Below are 18,967 nucleotides of genomic sequence, written 5' to 3'. Positions count from 1 at the left end.
TTTGCTGCCAGACAAAACTGCCAGACTTTGTTGATGGTCAAAGTCCTGCACAAGCTAAAATAGGATAGGTCTCACTATATCCTAGCAGCTCCAGTATAGTTGGTGTTCCCCAGAACTGTTTTCCTTCATGCAACCACAAATAGAACACTTTGGTTCCTACCATCATTACATTCTGAAAACTGTAAGAAATAGGGTGCTCCAATATTCAAATTTTATGCAGATGTGAAAAAAGCAGTTTGAGTATATGACTATCCTAGCTGCTACATGTTAAGAGTTGTGCGGAAAACATTCATAAGAGGGTGAAATGAATACTCCCAAGTATGTCCTGGCTTACCTCATATTTAAATATATTCTGTTTTAATTTGTGAGCAATCTGGCTTGGTTTCTAATTAAGAGAACTTTGGGATGAATAAAAGTAGCATTTGCATGATTATGTTCTTCTTGGGCCATCATGAAAATGGGCTCAGGTTAATTTTTCATACTAAAATATTCCTGTAAATGAATGGAACAATGAAAAGAAGACATTTCTGCATATTTTTCATTTGATAAGGGATGTTTTCCTTTGCAACGTCTGTTCCTTGCAATATAGATTGGTTGTGTTAATTTGCTATTTAAGAACTTTGTAATGGGGCTCTGCTTGCTAGCCCACTATCTCAAAGTCTCTGTAAGAGATAGTATCATTCTGCAATTTGTTTCTTTGTTTTTGCATGTGCAATAATATTGTAAGGTATGGCACTGTTTAATGAAAAGAACCATTATTACTAGCGTATTCATTTCTCATGTTTCCATAAGGTTTTTGGAAAATTCAGTCTTAACTATTATCAGTGTTTGTGATTCCCTAGAGCAAAAGGCACTACTATTCCCCTTGGTGTAAATAAGGAGATTCCCTGACTTTGGTGTCTATTTGTTTGTTTGTTTGTTTTTTAAAAAAACAGTACATGTGTTTTATGTGTAGGAGTATTGAGAAAGGCAATTAAAATTTTTGAAGCTCATAATATACACCCACACTGTGATATGCATTTTTGTACCTGAGCGTTTCCTACATATTCTTTACTGGCTGGTGGCTGTGCAGTCCCCAGACAATAACAGATCAACATTTGATGGCTACGGTATATTACAGAACTTCAACAGCATCTTACACACTTCAGCAAAATACTTGTGATTTCTTTTTCAATGAAAAACCTGACAATACTCTTCATCACAGTGTGTGTACTGGGTGATAAAAGATAGTGAGTATGAAAATGCAAATGTAAATATTTGTGGATAGCACACTGCTAAAGTAAAAAACATGTACCATGTACCAGGTCTGTTCAGACTGACTGCACAGGAAAATCTGAAGGCAAAACCTAAGTTCGTGTCAGGCTTTCTGAAGAAGTAGAAGAGCCCTTAAGCCTCCTTTCCTTCTTACACGGTACCATTGTGAAAACAAGGACTAGTATAGACATGTTGATGCTGTTGCATTTTTTAAGGCTATAGCTGATGACTGTTGACTATGTTATTACGTTTCAAGTTTCTTGGTTATTAATGGAAAATGTACTTGCTTTTTTATTTCTAGTGTAAGACTCTATCTGGCGTCTGTGACCATATAATCTCACTCTCATCTGATCCCCTTGTGTCTCAGTCTGCTCACTTGGAAGTGATCCAGCTAGCAAACATCAAACCAAGCGAAGGGCTGGTAAGATGTACGGAGTTAATCAAAACTGTCATCCAGGATGAAAACTATGACTTTTCTGCATAAAACCTTTATTTGGCATATCTAGTCCTTTTATTCATAGCTGTGTTTTCCATGTGGCCAGCTACAACACAATAGACTTTGCATGTCAGTAACCACTGTATAAAATTCTTACAGAAATGTTGTAAATAGTACCAGTTGAAAGCTACCTCCTGGTTACTGTAATTTTCTTGTTATTTGTATCTGAGATCTTGGTTCTCAAGTTTAAATTCTAGAATCAGCTTTATAGTATTCCTGACTTATAACAATTTTATGATTTATGGAAGACATTTTCAGTAAAGCTTGGAGAAGAGGTTAGTTGACTTGACCATGATCCTGAGCACATAAGGAAGAAAGCTTAAAAACCTTTGTCCCATTTCGTGTCCTTAGTGGCATTAATTGAGGGGTTTAGGCATGGAACAGAATCATCATATTCACTGAAGTTAGTGAGACTTGCTTCAAAGTTTATGTGTTCAGGATTTGGATATTAATTTTCATTGCATCTGATAACTAGCTACAAAGGAATAGCTCAAGGTTCTTCTAAATAGATTACTTCCAGTAATCCAGTACTAGATTACATAATGGAGGAAAGAATCTTGGTTAAGTTATGAAAATTATTTTTTTCTTGTAAACAATATTACTAAATAGAAACAAACTTGCTTATCTATTCTGGGTATATTGAGAATGTTATTGTTGTTACTTTCCCCCAAAGGTTGGTGGTATAAATCCCATCAACTTGTTTACAATGAGTTATGCCTGTTTCTTGGATTCCTTATGTATAATATCTAACTTTATGCAATGATTAATAACACTAAACATTTTATTTTAATGGATATTTTTCTATGTCATTTAAAATATTTCTTTTAAGCCTTGATACAATTTAAATATTTTTTCTAAATGTGTCTATACTTGGTGCACTCAGCCCCGCCCCTAACCTGCCCTCCTACTGTACTGCTCTACAGTCCTTCATTTGTAATCTTATATTTGTCTCAATGCCACTGTTGCATTTTCAAAGCCACTGTCTGATGTTACTTCCATCTCACCTGTCATAACATAACCTAGCTGCAAAGGTTGTTCTTTTCATGATTTCACTGGGTATTCATAAACCTTTCCTAATTCAACTCTCCTTTTATAGTTTTCTTCTTCCAGAAGTGCCCTTTAAGAGGTGACCAAAACAATTTTCTTTAATTGTAAAATTTCTCTGTTTCAAGCCGCTGTTGTTTTTCTGCTGTTTGTCTGTTTAGATGGTGAGATTCTCAGTGCATGGAACTGATTATTTATTATTTGGTTGTACTGTATATGATACAGTAAAACTTTGTCTCTTAGTTGGACTTCATGGACTAGTACAGATGCAAGAGATGTTTACCCATGTATTTACAAGTTTTTAACTAACTCCTTTGAATATCCCCTCTTCCACGGTATTTTGTAGACTGTTCGCTCTTTAGAGCAGGGCCTAGTGTTACCTATTTCCTGCTGAAACATGTTATTTTGTGATTCTGTGAAGTGGTGAGTTGAATAATTGACTAGTTATGTAAACTGTTTTCTAAACTTATCATTGAAAAATGTTTCATGAGCTATGTTTATGTAAACTGCTTGGTGTTTGCAATAATCATTAGTGTAAAAGTGTAAATGGATAGTTCTTCAAATCCTGCATGCTCATTATGGATATTTTATAGTTTTGAAATGGTCTTCCAGCATTTCTTACACAGGAAATGTAAGCAAAAGGGCTGTGTAATCCAACTTCCCATAGAGTTTTGATTTATCTGAAAGTTTTATGTATCACTTATATTCTTACTGTTGCTAAAATGGAAATCATGACAGAAATAGGGAAATAAATTACAAAGAAGATACAGTAAAAAGAAGACACAGGCAACAAAGACAGAAAATACTTTTTAAGCTAAGGAGAGATTATAACTGTGGGCAATATAAAAACAAGAACAGAAATGAGGATTGAATGAAAATAAAGTTAACATTATTACAGCATATATTTTTTTACAAATGTTTGTTTTTTAATGGAATGGTTGAACTATAGGTGATAAAAGCGAGAGGGCAAAGATGGAAGAGGGCAGGAAATGAGTAAGGTACTCATTTTTTCTAACAGATGCATTTTAGATATTTATCTTCTTATATGTGAAGTGCTGTATGATTTTTAATTCCTACAAGCATTGTTGGGATGGTAGGTTTTATTAATTTAGTGTGTCATTTGCATTTAAAAATGTCATTAGATAGTTTTGTACAATATGCATGCTACTGGGGAAATGCTGTGATAATTGGTTAATGTATGAGGAATTCATAGGCTGTGTGCAAAGCCTGGGGTAAGATAGCCTGCAGAATCTTAAGAAGCAGGCATGACAAGTGTTTTAAGTGTTAAGAAGCTTCCAGATTCATTAAATGTGATCAATCTGCAGAGGTTTTCCAGCTGGGTAGAGATATAAAAATTGGCTGGTGGGCCAGTGGGGACAGTTTTTGCATTGACTGGTTCAGTTATAATTTGGTGTTTCTTTCCTCCATTTAGATTCTAGAAATATGAATTTAGCTGGCTTAGCTAATATGTATGTTCTCATTGATTCAGTTTGTAGCTTTCCCAGCTTCGTGTGTGGGAAGAAACAGGGTTCTTAATTTTTTAAATTTTTATCTACTTCAGGAGCAATCCTATGGCCGCTAGTCAGCAGCTAGATGGCCATAGGATATCTTGTTTCTTGGAGAACTGACCTTCCCCCTCCTTCTTAACTGCCTCTCAGGCAGTGCAGAAAAGCCCCGTGCTCCACGCTGTCAAGAGGAGTGCGGAGTGGCCAAAACAGGGTGTTCCAGGGAGCATTCCAGGGTGGGAGGGCAGAAATGCTGGTACGACACATCCAATGTGTCATCCAGCAGCCTCCTTTCCTGCTCTGAAATTGGCAGTCTAGCTGAAAATGCGGGGCAGGAGTAGTGCAGAGGGAATGATCCCCTCCGTGCTTCTCCTGCCTTGCATTGGATAGGCGGTTGCCTCCAAGTTTGGAGGCAGCCACCTATCTGCATAGGATTGTGCCCCTAATCAGAGCTGCTTTGTAGGTCCAGAAGGTCCAAAGGCCTGCAGGGGCCTAAATGAACAGGGAGTCTGAACAGCCTTAATTATTGTGTCCTCACTCCCGTTAGGTCATAGAACCTGCCAAGAATCATTATGTTACTTTTGGCTGGCTTCAGTACTTATCAGCAACCCTATTTAGTGTTCACTGTCATCCATAGGACTGGAATGTAGATGGAAAAGACAGAAGTGGATTCTGTCATGTTGATAAAACCTCATTTGGTGTCTGAACAATGATATCCAGGCAGAAGTCTAAGTTAAAAATTCTGAACAGGAAGAAAAAGATGGAATCAGTTGTGGGTGGGTTCAGAGAAGGCTCCAAGGAAATACCAAGCAACCAATTATCACTACTCTTTTGGACTTAACAGCTAAGAACCACAGACGTACATGTACCAAGATTTATAATCAATTGTATCAATGACATACAATCTGTTCCCGAAGGTTGACAGGAAAATAATTGGTTGTATCTTCAACGTAAGTTTAGTTCCAGTACACATTCAAATTTTTAAAAAGCCTAATTATGAATACAGACATCAAGCGTCGTCAGCAATGTGCCTGTGAAGCTGCAAGGTAACTGTTCTTTTTACAATACCTCCAAAGAAAGGGGGAAGATAGTCATATTCAGTTTGTCAATTGCCCATTGATTAAATTGTGGTTCATACTCTCTGATACCCTGCCTTAATGAAGGGCTGCTATTCAGTGAGCAGAAGAACTAGCTTTTCTTAAGTAGCTTTTACAAATGGAGCCACCATCGACAGTCTTCTATGTAAAACAAAAATAACTTGGACCGAGCAATTCTCTTACCTCCATTCCCCACTCGCCAGAATGCCACCTTTTTGACCTCTGCGGGATCCTATGGTCTGCAGGATCCTATGGCTCAGAGGCCCATCTAGCATACTTTTTTTTTTAGGAGGAGGAACAAGAGGCAAAATCACCTCTGTCGTCCTCCTGCCCTGCCAGGCTTTTGTTGGCAGGACGTAGGTAGGAACAGGGCACTCCATCAGGAGCATAGGATTTCTCCCTATTTTATCTAAAAAGACGGGGAGAAAGACATACCATATTAAAAAGTGTCCATTTCATACAACAAATTGACAATGTAGGCATCACCCAATCCTTATGGTACAAACATAACATTCACAGTACCCTTTTGGCCATAAACTGTTAATTTGGTAGTCTAATCTGAGTTTGACTTTACACCTTTGCAACCCAGTGGGTCAGAGGGTAAAGCATGACAAGTGTAAAAGACCACAGACTCAAGATTGTAATTGAAACAAATCAATTTGTTTATTGATACATAATGCCTAAAATAATATCTTCATATTAGGAATAATATTATTAACTTGAAGACAGACATTGCAGAAAATACTATAAATGTTCAGAGAAGGTCACAGGAAAACAACCAACAAACCAACAAAACAATATAAATGATTTAAGTGTGACATAATATTGTTGAATGTCATTATCAAAGCAATTTGAATCGTAATCTTAGGTCTAGGAGATGTATATTTCAAAACTGCACAGAATTACTCTGTGTAAACAGCCTTGCTGTAGATTGGGAGGCATTATAAATTTTCTTCCCTCTTGCCTGATTTGTCAGGTTTTCCTGGGGTGTTTTTGTTTGTTTTACAATCCAGTTAACTAATGTTGGCATATTTGGAGGTTTCTATTTCTGCTTTTCCAATTTTTGCTGCTGTTATTAAATTAGAAACCATTTCTACGTTTCATTCTATTGCATCATTTCATAGGCAATCATACGGCAATCCATAGCACGACACACTCTTTCCGATTTCTTAAGTGTCAACTATCACCAAAACGTAAACTTAAAATGGTTCTGCTTTAAATTAGTGAGTATTGAAAACTTGGGACCATTTTGGATAGACCTAAATCCATAACACTCTTAAAAGTGGAAGCCTCATATCTTGGTTCCAGACATTTTTAAATCTTTCATCATATAAAGTGTCAATTCCAATAGAAAGTTATAACTTCTTTTTAATAGGCTTCTTGATGGGCAGAATCCTTTAACAACATTTCAAACTTATTGTAATATCTTTTGGTCATTAACTACCTTCCCACCCTTTTGGAGGGGGCGGGGAACCTTATTTGAAGAAACTGGAAATAATGGGTAAGTATATAGTATCTTCTCAGTCACCTCCTGATATATGATATAGAATTGTTTTGACTAGTAAAATCACAATTTTTTGAATTTCCAGCGGATTAGCCACTTCAGTCTGTTGTGAGAAAAACAACAACAAAAATTCTTTGGTACCTTAAAAACTAAGTGTTCTTGTGGAATGAACTTTCATGAACTAGAGCCCACTTCATCTGATGAACGAAGGGTTATTCTCAGTTGGCAGTTATATACATGCAAATGGATGTAGAAAAAACGCACACACCCCTAAAGGGAAATGATATGCAAAAAACAAAGACTGTCACAATTATGTTAAAGCTTTAAAAAGTACTCTTAACTTCTGGATCCACTGATTGGAAGGGGCTCTGATAGGGCATAATTATCCCTCCTCTGATAGAGGGGATACATCTGCCCTGGTGTGCCTGAAGTAAACTCCATGGGTGTAGATCTGCTGCCTGCAGTACTTCTGCCAGGAGTAGACCCTAAAACAGAGCATTCCAGGGGTGGAACAGAGACAGCTTTCATTCCCTTGAGAGGCTCCAGGATGAGACCCCTCACTTAGACTAGAATAGGTATCAGTATGGCATGGGCATTTTCCTTCCTGTTTAAACCAACGGGGGGGGGGGAATAAATACTATTGGAGCAGAACAGAGATAAGAGACACTCCCCCCTCAATCTGCTGCCCTGGCTGGTATGGACCAGCAGGGCTTTAGGAGGAGTGGATGATTTGCCACTTCATTCTCCATCCCCACCCCACTTAGGATTGCTCTTTAAATGTATGTAAAGTAAGCACAGTGACCATTCACAAAGCAGTGTTGATGTTAACACAAACACAAACATTGCTAAGTTAACACGTTTTTTATTGTCTGTGTTCCATATACAGATTTCCTAGCAATGTAATCTCGTGCGTATGTACTCAGATGTAGTATGTCCCATTTAGTTTCATGAGACTTGCTCCCAGATAAGTGTGGACAAGATTGCAGCCTAAATCAGTTGGAATTACCTGTTTTATAGAATATAATGTTTAAGGTGAAATTTCTGGCTTATCTTTCTACTTTTCCCAGTTTCAGCTTTGTCTTTCCTACTAAGCTATATCATATTGTTCCGAAGTATACTTATTAAAAATACTTGTTCTGAACTAGTATACCAGTAATAACGCCTGAAAATACAACTGTACGTTGAAATCACATTCTACTTGCTTCCTTGCTAGGGATAGGTGAGCATTTTGTTTCAGTTCATTTTTTATTAGAATTTGCAAATTTCTTTATTTTGGGATGGAAAAAATCAAATATTTAAAAAATTTGAATTTGAGAGAAAGCAAAACTGACAATTATCCATCCCTACTCCATATATTTTTGAAAAATCTGACAGGAGTAAATTTAGATGTTGTCCCTCCAGCAATAAATATAAACATTCTGCCAATAAATATCAACACTATATATTAATCCTTTTTTCTTGAAATAATTTATGCTATGCATTTTGAGATATTCATTGAAAATGTCAAAAATAGTGTATTATGCTCAGAATAAATATTGATTATTGTGTTCAGTTTTTCATTTTACTGCTCTCACTTCAAATATGTTTCACATCATTACCTTCCCCCACCCCAATCCCCAATCAGTATTTGGGAAGCAAGGTTTTGTTTCACAATAGGATATGTTAAGCTTTTTTTCTTTTGAATTTTTAGGAAAAGATCCAACACCATGCTGTAAAAAAATATACGTAGACAAAATAGGTTTTATTGTGATACGAAAATGCTTAGCAATTGTAGAATGTTATTTAGGTAAAAGGCATTTCATAAAGTTGTTCTCATACTTGTAAACAGTGACTGAATTAGTGAATCTCTGTTATTAAATCATGCAGTATCTATTCAAAATGCTACTCAAACTAAAGCACACCACTTGCATATTCTCTTTGTGATATTATTGAAAGTTTGTTATGAACAGGTGTACTGGATTATCTTTTACTCTTCACAGTGCATAACTTGGTATTTGCTTCAAAATATTGGAGATTTATATTAATGAAAGATGCACATTAACAGCCATTATTCATGCTCAGGAGGAGTCTGGGAAAAGAGATGTAATATTTTTTCATAACATTGAAGAAACCAATTGCATGCTATAAAATACTCTTTAGTAAAAAGGTGATTTCAACACAGTTACATGTCCTAGATCCTGTATCATTCATAAGACTTTGACACATTTTGTGGAATAAATAGAATTTATTTTGCAGCTTTCTTCTTCTTAATATATGTAAATGCAATATACATATATGTATATCTGTGCTTCAGGGAAGATCTTCTACAGTTCATCCTCCTGCCTGGGTCTTTTCCCCAAGTGAATGTTTTAGGTGTTTTTCTTCCCTGGATAATGCTTGATATTGCTTATACTGATACTCTTATTACCTTCACAGTTATGACATAAAACTATCTGTGGCCACTTAGCTGAAAAGGAGTATGAATTTCATGTCACTCTTTTGAACACTGATACATGTACTATCTTCAGCTATGCCGAATTTTCAGTTTTTCTTGTTGAGTTCTATATTTTTCATTGTTTCATGCACTATTTCAGAAAAAAATAATCAGCAGTCAGTTCTCTTAATTTTAACCACTATTTTTTGTTGTTTTATAACTCTCAACACATTTTGGTAACACAGACTATGTCACAAAGGTGATCCTAGCAGTTCTTTATTGGTGCTATTTAAAATTTAATTACTTTAGCATGAAAACGATGATTATTTACTATCAAAGTACCTGCATATATACACTTGTGTAACCCTCCACCCCAACCAGATTCTAAAACTCCATATAGCTACAGAGCACCACACAGGGTATCTTGTTTTTCCACTCAGGCCACCAGAGGTCAGACAGTGTTCAGTGATTAATAGGCAGAATGGAACAAAAAGCACAAGATGAAAGAATGGTATCAGTGGTGTATGCCTGGAACAAGACTGCTTTTTCCAGAGTGTAGTATTTGGCACAAGGCTGGCTCAAAACCGATACTTCCATATCCTCCATAAAACAGCTAACAGTAACGTCCATAAAACAACTGAGTTTGTTGCCTTGCAGTAGCATCTAACATCTACTGCATGAGATGGCCCCCTCACTTTCCATTTTTAAGGCTAGCCCTGCTTTAACATGATAGTTAAACGTTTTCATTAACAGCAACAAAACCAATACCATCCTGTAGAAGGTACTGTTTCTACTGTAAGAGTACTAAATTGCATATGATTTTATTTCCTCCTCATCTGCCATTTCAAGTCCATTACCAAACAGCCAATTAGAACTGACATGCTTGTGTTCCATTCTAAACACAATTTCCTTTATCTCCCCATTTCAGGGAAGCTACTCTGTAGGAAATCCACCTTTGGCTTTGACTCCCTTGGCAGATGATAGAGAAAAGTTAAACTATTACAGCCCATCATATCTTCACAGATTAAAGCTGGGTAGGGACATACATATCTACTGGCTTTCAGGCTATATCTTGGATGTGGGAAGGCAAAGGGAAATTCTGCATTTGAATTTCCTTTTGCTTTTCTTTTTTATAAGAAGCTACTTTTGTTTATGCCACAGAAGGTTTGTTCTTTGGTCTCTGACTGTAAAAGAGGAAGGATGTTCTTCAAGATAGGTGCTCTGTAAAAGAAAGACTGTCATATTGATTTATTATTTATAATTTATTTGGTAAGATTATGTATATCCTGTCTCTCTGTTTTCCAAGAAACACTCAAGGCAAATTACAGTATAAAATAAATAAATAAAATCAATAACAAACTCATTTTAAAAAAATAAAGAAAAAATTAAAAAGAGACAAGGGTAGCTGCTAAAAATATCCATAGAAAAACAAACAAGCAGCCCAACACATGAAATGCCTATTAAAATTAAAAGATCTTCACAAGACAGAGGTAAAAAAACATCAAGGAGAGGGCAAAATGACCTCCCCAGGCAGGGCTCTGGAGTCCAAAGTCTGAGATGGCCCTTTCCCACATCCCAACCATACCATGCCTCTGATGTCAGGACACAAAGGAGAGCCTGTCCAGCAGATCTTAATACATGGGCAAGTTCTTATAGGAGGAGGTTGTCATTTAGATTCTGGTCCTAAGCCATTTATGACTTTAACCAGCACTTTAATTTGGACCTGAAAATGGGATTGCAAGCCAGTGAAGTTGTTGCAACAAGGGAGTCACATGCTTGCAATAACAGGCTCTAGTCAACATTCTAGCTGCCTCATTCTGGACAGCTGAAGTTTCTGAACACTCTTCAAATGCAGGGTAAAGTGCAGAAGTCCAATTTTGGTGTAACTGAGGCATGTGTCATTATGGCCAGATCTTTCAGATTATTTGCTTTTCACAAACATTATTAAAATTAAGCCAGATGTCAGTACTAAATGCATTGTTCTAATAATGTAAATATATAGAAGGCCATCCAAACTTCAGGGAGAGAGAATAGATATGTTATCTGGAAAATATCATACTGCGGGTGTTATAACCACTCTGGAAAAGGATGAACTACAATCTGCTTCAGTAGCTATTCTAGGGGCTTATATACATGCTATATTTGGTGTGCTAAAAGTTTAAAGAATGGTATAACATTAGAGTTTAGCTTCTCCTAGCAGAGCAACATCTATGTGATTCAACTTAATCTGGACAGTTTTTGAATGTGATGAGCTACAAAGCATATGAGAAGTATGTTATTTTTCAGCTAATCTTATGAAACATGTAGGTATTCTCTGCGGCTATCATAAAAACATAGCTGAGGTGTTACTCTTAGCTAACGTACTATTTTGAAAGATAAGCATATTTTATTTTTCTTTATGAACATCATTAAACTTCAGTACTGATCTGTGGGTATCAATTAGTTATATATAAATTACATACAGCATTCTTCAGTTAATACCCTTTTCTTTGCAAAATAATGTTTATATTTACTAGAAATCTTTTTTTCTTAGATCCAGCTAGCAAGTAGGAGGCTCACAAGTTCTGCTGTTCTGCAGAGTTACTTTTATAGTTCTCCACTGATGGCTTTTATAGTTCTCCATGGTGTATTAACCCTTTTCCTTTTCTGAATGCCTGTAATATGATGAAAATGTATTTTGAAATACTGTATTTTAAACCATATGAATTTGTACTAGTTACCTTACTGAGGTGCATATATAATTCAATTTCAGTCATGTTACACTGAGCTGGTTTCTAATATTTAGTTCCTAGTATTTCTTGTATCTATCTAACATTCTGGAGTTTGGTATGACTGATACAGCTGGGAGGTGTGCGTGCTTTGATTCAGTGCAACTCTGAATTTGCCTTTTTTTAGTGGATTGTGTTTAGCGTTTGTAACGGAATACCGATGGCTTCCACTTACAAAAGTGAGACTCTTTCCGGTTATATCCATCTTATAATTCCACACTCTGGGTCAGTGCATATGAAACTGCCGCCATTTGAAAGCCCCTTTAAATAGCTCCACTAAGAAATGTTCATTACAGTTCTTGCCCTGTAGATTGGGGTAGCCACAAATCTTAATCCAGATGATGAGCCATTGCACACACAGATGAATTGCATGTGGAGGTAGCTGTCACAACAATTAAAAGCAGTTTACATCTTTTATTCATCAGTCCTGAGTGTTTCCTTCTGATAGAAACACTTTTATTCAGAGTGGTATTCTAGTGACATGTATCACTCAAACAATTGTTAGCAGATAGATTTTAGATAGGTGAGAAGTGTATATTGGATGGCAATAGTTTGCAAAAACTTTACAAATTCTTTCCCATGATGTCTTTTTCTTAGGGTATGTACATTAAATCAACATATGATGGTCTCCATGTAATTACTGGAACAACAGAAAATGTAAGTATTGTTAATCAAGTTTGCTGAGGTCTGGAACGTTTTTTACCTTAACTTTGGATTATGCTGCCCCCTTTGCTTGCATATGTGTGTGTTAACTGCAAAAGATCAAGAGCATGTTTTGGGGGAGGGGGGGTTGCATGCGGGGAGAAGAGCTTGGAAGAACTTGTATCAAACTGGTGAGAAAGCTTCAGTTTATTCTTGTAATGCATAAAAACTACTGACTTCGTTGAAGGAAGGAAAAAGTGTCTTGCTGTCATATTTTGTTACAAATTAAAGATATATGTTTAAGATTCGGTGCTGGGAGCTTTCTGTGATACAATAAAACCCTTTCCTATCTTATCAGATTTAATTTTTTACTGGAAATAAAATAGTATTTAAAGCTGATAAGTAAATGTCTCATCTAAGGTCTCTTGTAATTGATATAAATTTCCCCTTCCTTTTTTTTTGCTTAGAATCTGTCTTAGAGTGACCCAAAAATACATGTAATGCCACAGTGCCACAACCCATCCACATTCATTGTACCCTAATGAGTGCCTAAAGGTGCAATCCTATACATGTTTAGGCTGGAAAAAGTACTATATCTCCCAGCGTTCCCCAGCCAGCATTGCTGGCTGGGGATTACTGGGAATTAGAGGACCTTTTTTGTGTCTAAACATGCATAGGATTGCACCCTAAGAAGGACTAGTCTGTCTTGTAGTTCATAGTGGAGCAGCGGGGGCGGGGAATGCAGAAGGTTTCGCCCCTGACAGAACCTCATTGGTGTGATACTAACATTTTAGAGGTGTTCTTTAGCTTCCACAAAGGACAGACACCATCTTCTTATGAGGGAAACCCACACTGTTTAATTTTTGGATATAACACAACAGAGGCAAAGCACCTCTAAATACAGTAACTAACAACATTTTAGAGAGCTTTGACCATTGGGCTGTATAGAAATATAATAAATATATTTTTTAACAATCCTAGGGGTTTCTTCTTCCCATACTCCACTAGGAGGCAGATGGCCCCTCTTCCAAGTATTAACTTTCAACTCACTGACAGTATGGTTTGCATATTGTTTACCATGATTAAAATGACTGTATCTGTACACATGCGTGTTTCCTACAGGCATTCTACTGAACGTGCATAGGTCAGGAGCCTGCCAGTGCAATATTCCCAATGTTGCAAATTTTTTAACCCTAATGAGCACCCGAGAAGGGCAATAGCACACTCCTTTGTGTGTCTGTCTAGAAATGCACACACACATACCCTTACCCTGTTTTTCTAAAGTAATAACTTTGTCAAAATAGACTTGGTTGAAGCTTCTGTTGGGATGGAAGGCACATCACAGTGACTGAAAATTGCCTCAGAGCTGCCCCTCCATGTGACTTACATGACTGGTCACACATATAGGTCTAAGTCCATGCAAAGTTAATTGAGTTCATAAGTGGGTCTCAAGGTGTGAGCGTGTGGAGGAGAACCACATGAACCATTATCACCTTGCTTGTTTTTCTGCTGAAGCAATTTCTCCTGCCAAAGTGACAAATGGCTAAATGGAATAGTCTTCCACATTCAGTAGAATCCATGTAGTGCTAATAAAACATCTGTAGAAATCTTGATAAATATATTTTCATAGATTGATGCTATTGGTGGTGTTCGATCTGCAGGGATTATGATATTCTCAGTCAAGCCAATTTTTTAAAGAAACATTAATATATAATATAACTTGCCCTATTTCAAAAATATTGAATACATTCACTGAGAAATTAGTGTGTTTATGTTTGGGGAAAACAAATGTATGTTTGGATTTAGTAAAGGCTGCTCTGAGATTCTAGAAGTTGCAGTCAAACAGGAATAGATGAAGTTATTCTGCTTATGGCTATGAAAAAACAAATTATTGCAATCCTAAAATGCCCATGCTTAATCAAAAACAGGGTTACTTATACCAAAATGTCTGAGTGCAGCATTCTGTAGAAAAACAGGAAATACCAAAAGTCATGTTAGGTAGTCTAGATTATTGTATGACCTTCCTCAGCCCTGTATAATTCCTTGGCACTTTTCTCTATCACATACAGATTTCTCAGTTGCTACATATAAATTAGGATTTCTGTCAGGGGCTATAACCATCACATGTTGTTAGATTTTAAGAGCAGTTGTAATCATATCAAGTCCTCAAACAACTTGAATGCAGTGGTGCTAATCTCAGGAAATAATTTACAGATTGCTGACAATTTAGATGAGAAGTGTACACTGCTTTAGTTTTTCCCATTTCTGGAACATATTTTTATAGCTTTTAGGGTGGTGGTGATACTGCAGCACTTAATAAACTACATACTTCAGTGATTAAAAACAGTTGTGAATTCAAAAGAGGCTCTTTTTTAATCACGCATCAGATTTTAAAAATAATAAATATAATTTTAAAATAAAGTATTTCCATAAACTATAGGTGGCCGGTGCCATTTTAGGAGAATTATTCTTCCTTTTTTCTCGCACAACATGGAATGCTTCTTCACCGCTGTTGTAATACTCACATGCATAATCTAAAAACAAAAAAGTGTGCTTGTTGATTTAGAACAATTCATATGGAAATTTATTCAGATTTAATTGACTAAAACTCACACGAATAGTTGATAAAGATTTCTTTAACTGGATGACAGCACTACCATTTTGAGAAATAAGAATTCACCTGTTTGCGGTTTCACTTTCTCTGGACTGTATCCTTAATATTACAAAAACATAAATTTGAATCTGAAGAATTAGTGCAGTCTATAAAGCACTTGGGCACAAGACATCCAAAGTTAAGCACTTTTATGTAGTGATGGCTGAACTTACCCCAAATTAATGTAATGTTTCCTCAGAAAGTAACAAATTCATCTATGTCATCTTGGATGAGAGTTCCCCTTTAATCTGATATCTCGTTCTGTGTACACAAACTTTTGTCAATGCATAATATCAGATTGCATCTTGGGAGCTGTAGTTTGTAGTTGCATAATGCATGAATCTTTGGAGTGATAGTTTGCAATTCCATGTAGTTGCAATTACATGCATCATCACATTATGTACCTCTTCCTGATCGGTTGTTTCCACGAGACCTTGCTATGTAATGTTTACTTGCTATTTCTAGTCAGTATATGGAGGAAAGATGATGGTGCTGCCAAGTGACATCATCACATTTCCTCTTGAAATAAAAGGGTTAAATCAACTCAGTGCATGTACAGAGATGACAGTTTAGATGCAGACTGTGTATGCTCCAAAGTTCACAATCTATTCTGAAATTAATAATGAATTCATAAGACAGTGAGTCTTATGATCCACACTCAATATCAAGGGTAAGCATTATGAATGCATGGGTTTTGACTAATTCTGACTGATTATGAAATTCGGTAGCATCACTCCTTTCAAGCAGCATTGAATTTAATGTGAAGATGTTAGCACAAACTAACTCCTCTACTGAAATCAGTGAGCCATACATATATGCCTTTTACTCAGTTGTGTCTTCAGTGTTTTGTATTATCATTGTGTTTTTAGACATCCAGCCGCTAGAAAACTATCTTAGGAGTAGGAGTAGAAATAAATGCTTTCAAATGTTCATACTTGAATTGACCTCTTGATGTTCTGGGTTTTCCATGGAAAGACATTATGGTGAAATTTTGTGTTCTTGGACTAGAAAAGAATATATATTCAGAACAAATACATTTTGGGATTACTTCAAAGTGGTTGAAATTTATTGCTTAGAACTTGGTTGAAATGTATTGCTTAGAACTTGGGGCATTTTGTGCACTCCATAGAGAATATCTTGTAGAGAAGTTTTGTTTTTTAAGTTGTAGAATATTCTGTATCTATGATTTTCAGACTCTGCCACATTCAGAGAACTATTTACCATTGATTTATATACTAAAGGGCTTCTTTGTGTTTTCTGTGGAATCCCCATGTTTTGTAGATGATTCAGGAACATATTTTAGGGTGACTTTTCAATTGCAATGGTGCTTATGGTGTCTGACATGAACAGAGAGTGTACCAGGTTGTGATCAACACTTCCCCTGTGCAATGGAAGGCAAGATCAGTATTGGCTTTGGGGCAGCTTGTACGAATGAACATCACTGTGTTGGGCTCGCAAACCCATCAGGATTTTGTGATCATGACCTTCTAGAGATTTTGTGGGTGGTTGATGAGTTTGTGAGCCCCACCTCCACCCTAGTGAGCAAAAGGGACTCTGTGACCAGTAACAGGGTGGAGTACTGCACAATTCACTGCTGCACAAAAGGCTTAGCTTGGGGAAGGCTTCCCGTGAATTGCAGTATCAATGGATCAGTGCTGCGTTTCCTGCTGGGGTATTATGGGTTTTTAGTCCAACCCATTGTTAATCTTTTAAATGAAACCTATCTGGTGGGGACACTGTTTCCATCATTACTGGCCATTACCAATCTTCTCCCAAGAATCCCAGCATTCATTGGAACACAACTTGAAAATCGGTGCTCTAAACAAAACATGGAATTGCACACACATGTAGAAAGTATTTCTCCAAGGGGTTTTTTCGAAAACATAAAGTATGTGTAGCACTGTCTTGACAAATATCCTCATAGGAAGTGAGTTAGAGGTTATTTTCTGACCCAGAATTCAGCTGCATAGTTTCTGGGACATGTGCACTGATTCTTTGGGAGTTGAGATCTTTTTCCCCCTGAAGATGTCTTGATAAACAGAGTAGCAGTGCCATTTTAAAAGGGATCCTCCTGCCCACCTGGCTTTGTTTCTCATCTCTTTCCATTGCACATCCTAATGGTTGCTGTTTACAATAATAAATATTTTTTTGCACAAAAATACTACTATTATTTAGATCTTTTACTTGGATAGCTGATTGATTGATTGCATTTATACCCCACCTTTTTTCCTCTTGCAAGGAACCCAAGGAGGCTTACATTCTCCTCCTCCTCTCCATTTTATCCTCACAACAACAACCCTGTGAGGTGGGTTGGGCTGAGAGTGTGTGACTGGCCCAAAGTCACCCAGTGAGCTTCCATGGCTGAGTGGGGACTAGAACCCGGATCTTCCAGCTCCTAGTCCAACACTCTTGCCACTACACCACACTGGCTGTCTTAAACATGGAGGCAGAAGAAGCTAGGGTAGGTTCAATGTTCAGACTGAAATCTTGTTATATTGGTTCAAATAAACTTTCTCAAAACATTCCTGTAACCTCTGCTGATTTAAATTGTATACGTAGTACACTGTGGTAGAAGCCTAACTTTAGGATTGGTCAGTTCTTTATTGAGATACTATTAGACATATGACCACCTGAAGCTTCAAGCAAGCATAGGTCGTTGAAGTCACTATTTTATTGCAACAGTCAAAGAGGTTTGCCATTTAAGGGCACAATCCTATGCATGTTTAGGCAGTAAAAAGTCCTAGAATTCCCAGCATTCCCTAGCCAGCCATGGTTGGCTGGGGAATGCTGAGAATTGTAGGATTTTTTCTGTCTAAACATGCATAGGATTGCACCCTAAATCTATGCCTAAGATTGAGACATACTATATTTCTACTCATGAAGTAGGATGCTTAATTTTGGAAATAATTAAAGCCATGGAGGAGAATGGTTAAAATAGTGAACTTACATTATGTTCTGTATGGCTGTTTTGAATAGTCACTGCTCCTATGCAGTATGATAGATGTTCCTAATTTCCTATGTGGTTTGTGTATTCTGGGTATATATATAGAGATCTGCCTATATTGACACTCTGATGTAAATGTTAGATGAGAAGCTGTGATATGGCCTAGCAGTTATATTTTGTATATTTTAAAATTTCAAGATCATAAAAAGAAATGATAAAAAATATCTTACTTACCCAAAAATATAAATATAGAACCAACACAGTTTACATAGCTTAACAACCTTGCTCTTGCAAAAGGAGAGATGATAGCCAATAAGGATTGTATTCTTTATCATCTATTTTATTTTAAATTCAGTCACCTGCAGATCGGTGTAAGAAAATCCATGCTGGAGATGAAGTGATTCAAGTTAACCACCAAACTGTGGTATGTATAACTGCATTCTGTATCACTTGAAGATGAAGGTGCATTAATGTGTTAGCAGAACATGTTAAAAATGTATTGTTTTTTTTAAAATTGTAACATTTGCATGACAGTTTTTAAAAATTACTCATTTTTGTTATTTTTATATATTTTAAAAAGAAATAGAATAAAGGGGGAAAGTGTATAAGCCTGCAAGTTCATGATATATACTAATAGGCAATTCAGG

General features: G+C 36.6%; 1 protein-coding gene across 1 annotated transcript in view; it reads left to right on the top strand.

Moving 5' to 3' along the window:
• Positions 1-18,967, top strand: part of CNKSR2 (connector enhancer of kinase suppressor of Ras 2) — a 203,610-nt gene that overhangs the window by 76,792 nt on the left and 107,851 nt on the right. The window contains exons 6-8 of the mRNA XM_084841747.1: positions 1,556-1,675; positions 12,679-12,738; positions 18,676-18,744. Coding sequence (XP_084697873.1) covers positions 1,556-1,675; positions 12,679-12,738; positions 18,676-18,744 — 249 coding nt within the window. The remainder of the gene's footprint in view (positions 1-1,555; positions 1,676-12,678; positions 12,739-18,675; positions 18,745-18,967) is intronic.

The sequence above is a fragment of the Heloderma suspectum genome, chromosome 3, assembly GCF_057233095.1.
Source record: "Heloderma suspectum isolate Gila_16-S chromosome 3, 16-S_ref, whole genome shotgun sequence".
NCBI lineage: Eukaryota > Metazoa > Chordata > Lepidosauria > Squamata > Helodermatidae > Heloderma > Heloderma suspectum.
The sequence above is the reverse complement of the archived record's forward strand: the minus strand, read 5'-3'. Positions and strand labels throughout refer to the sequence as shown.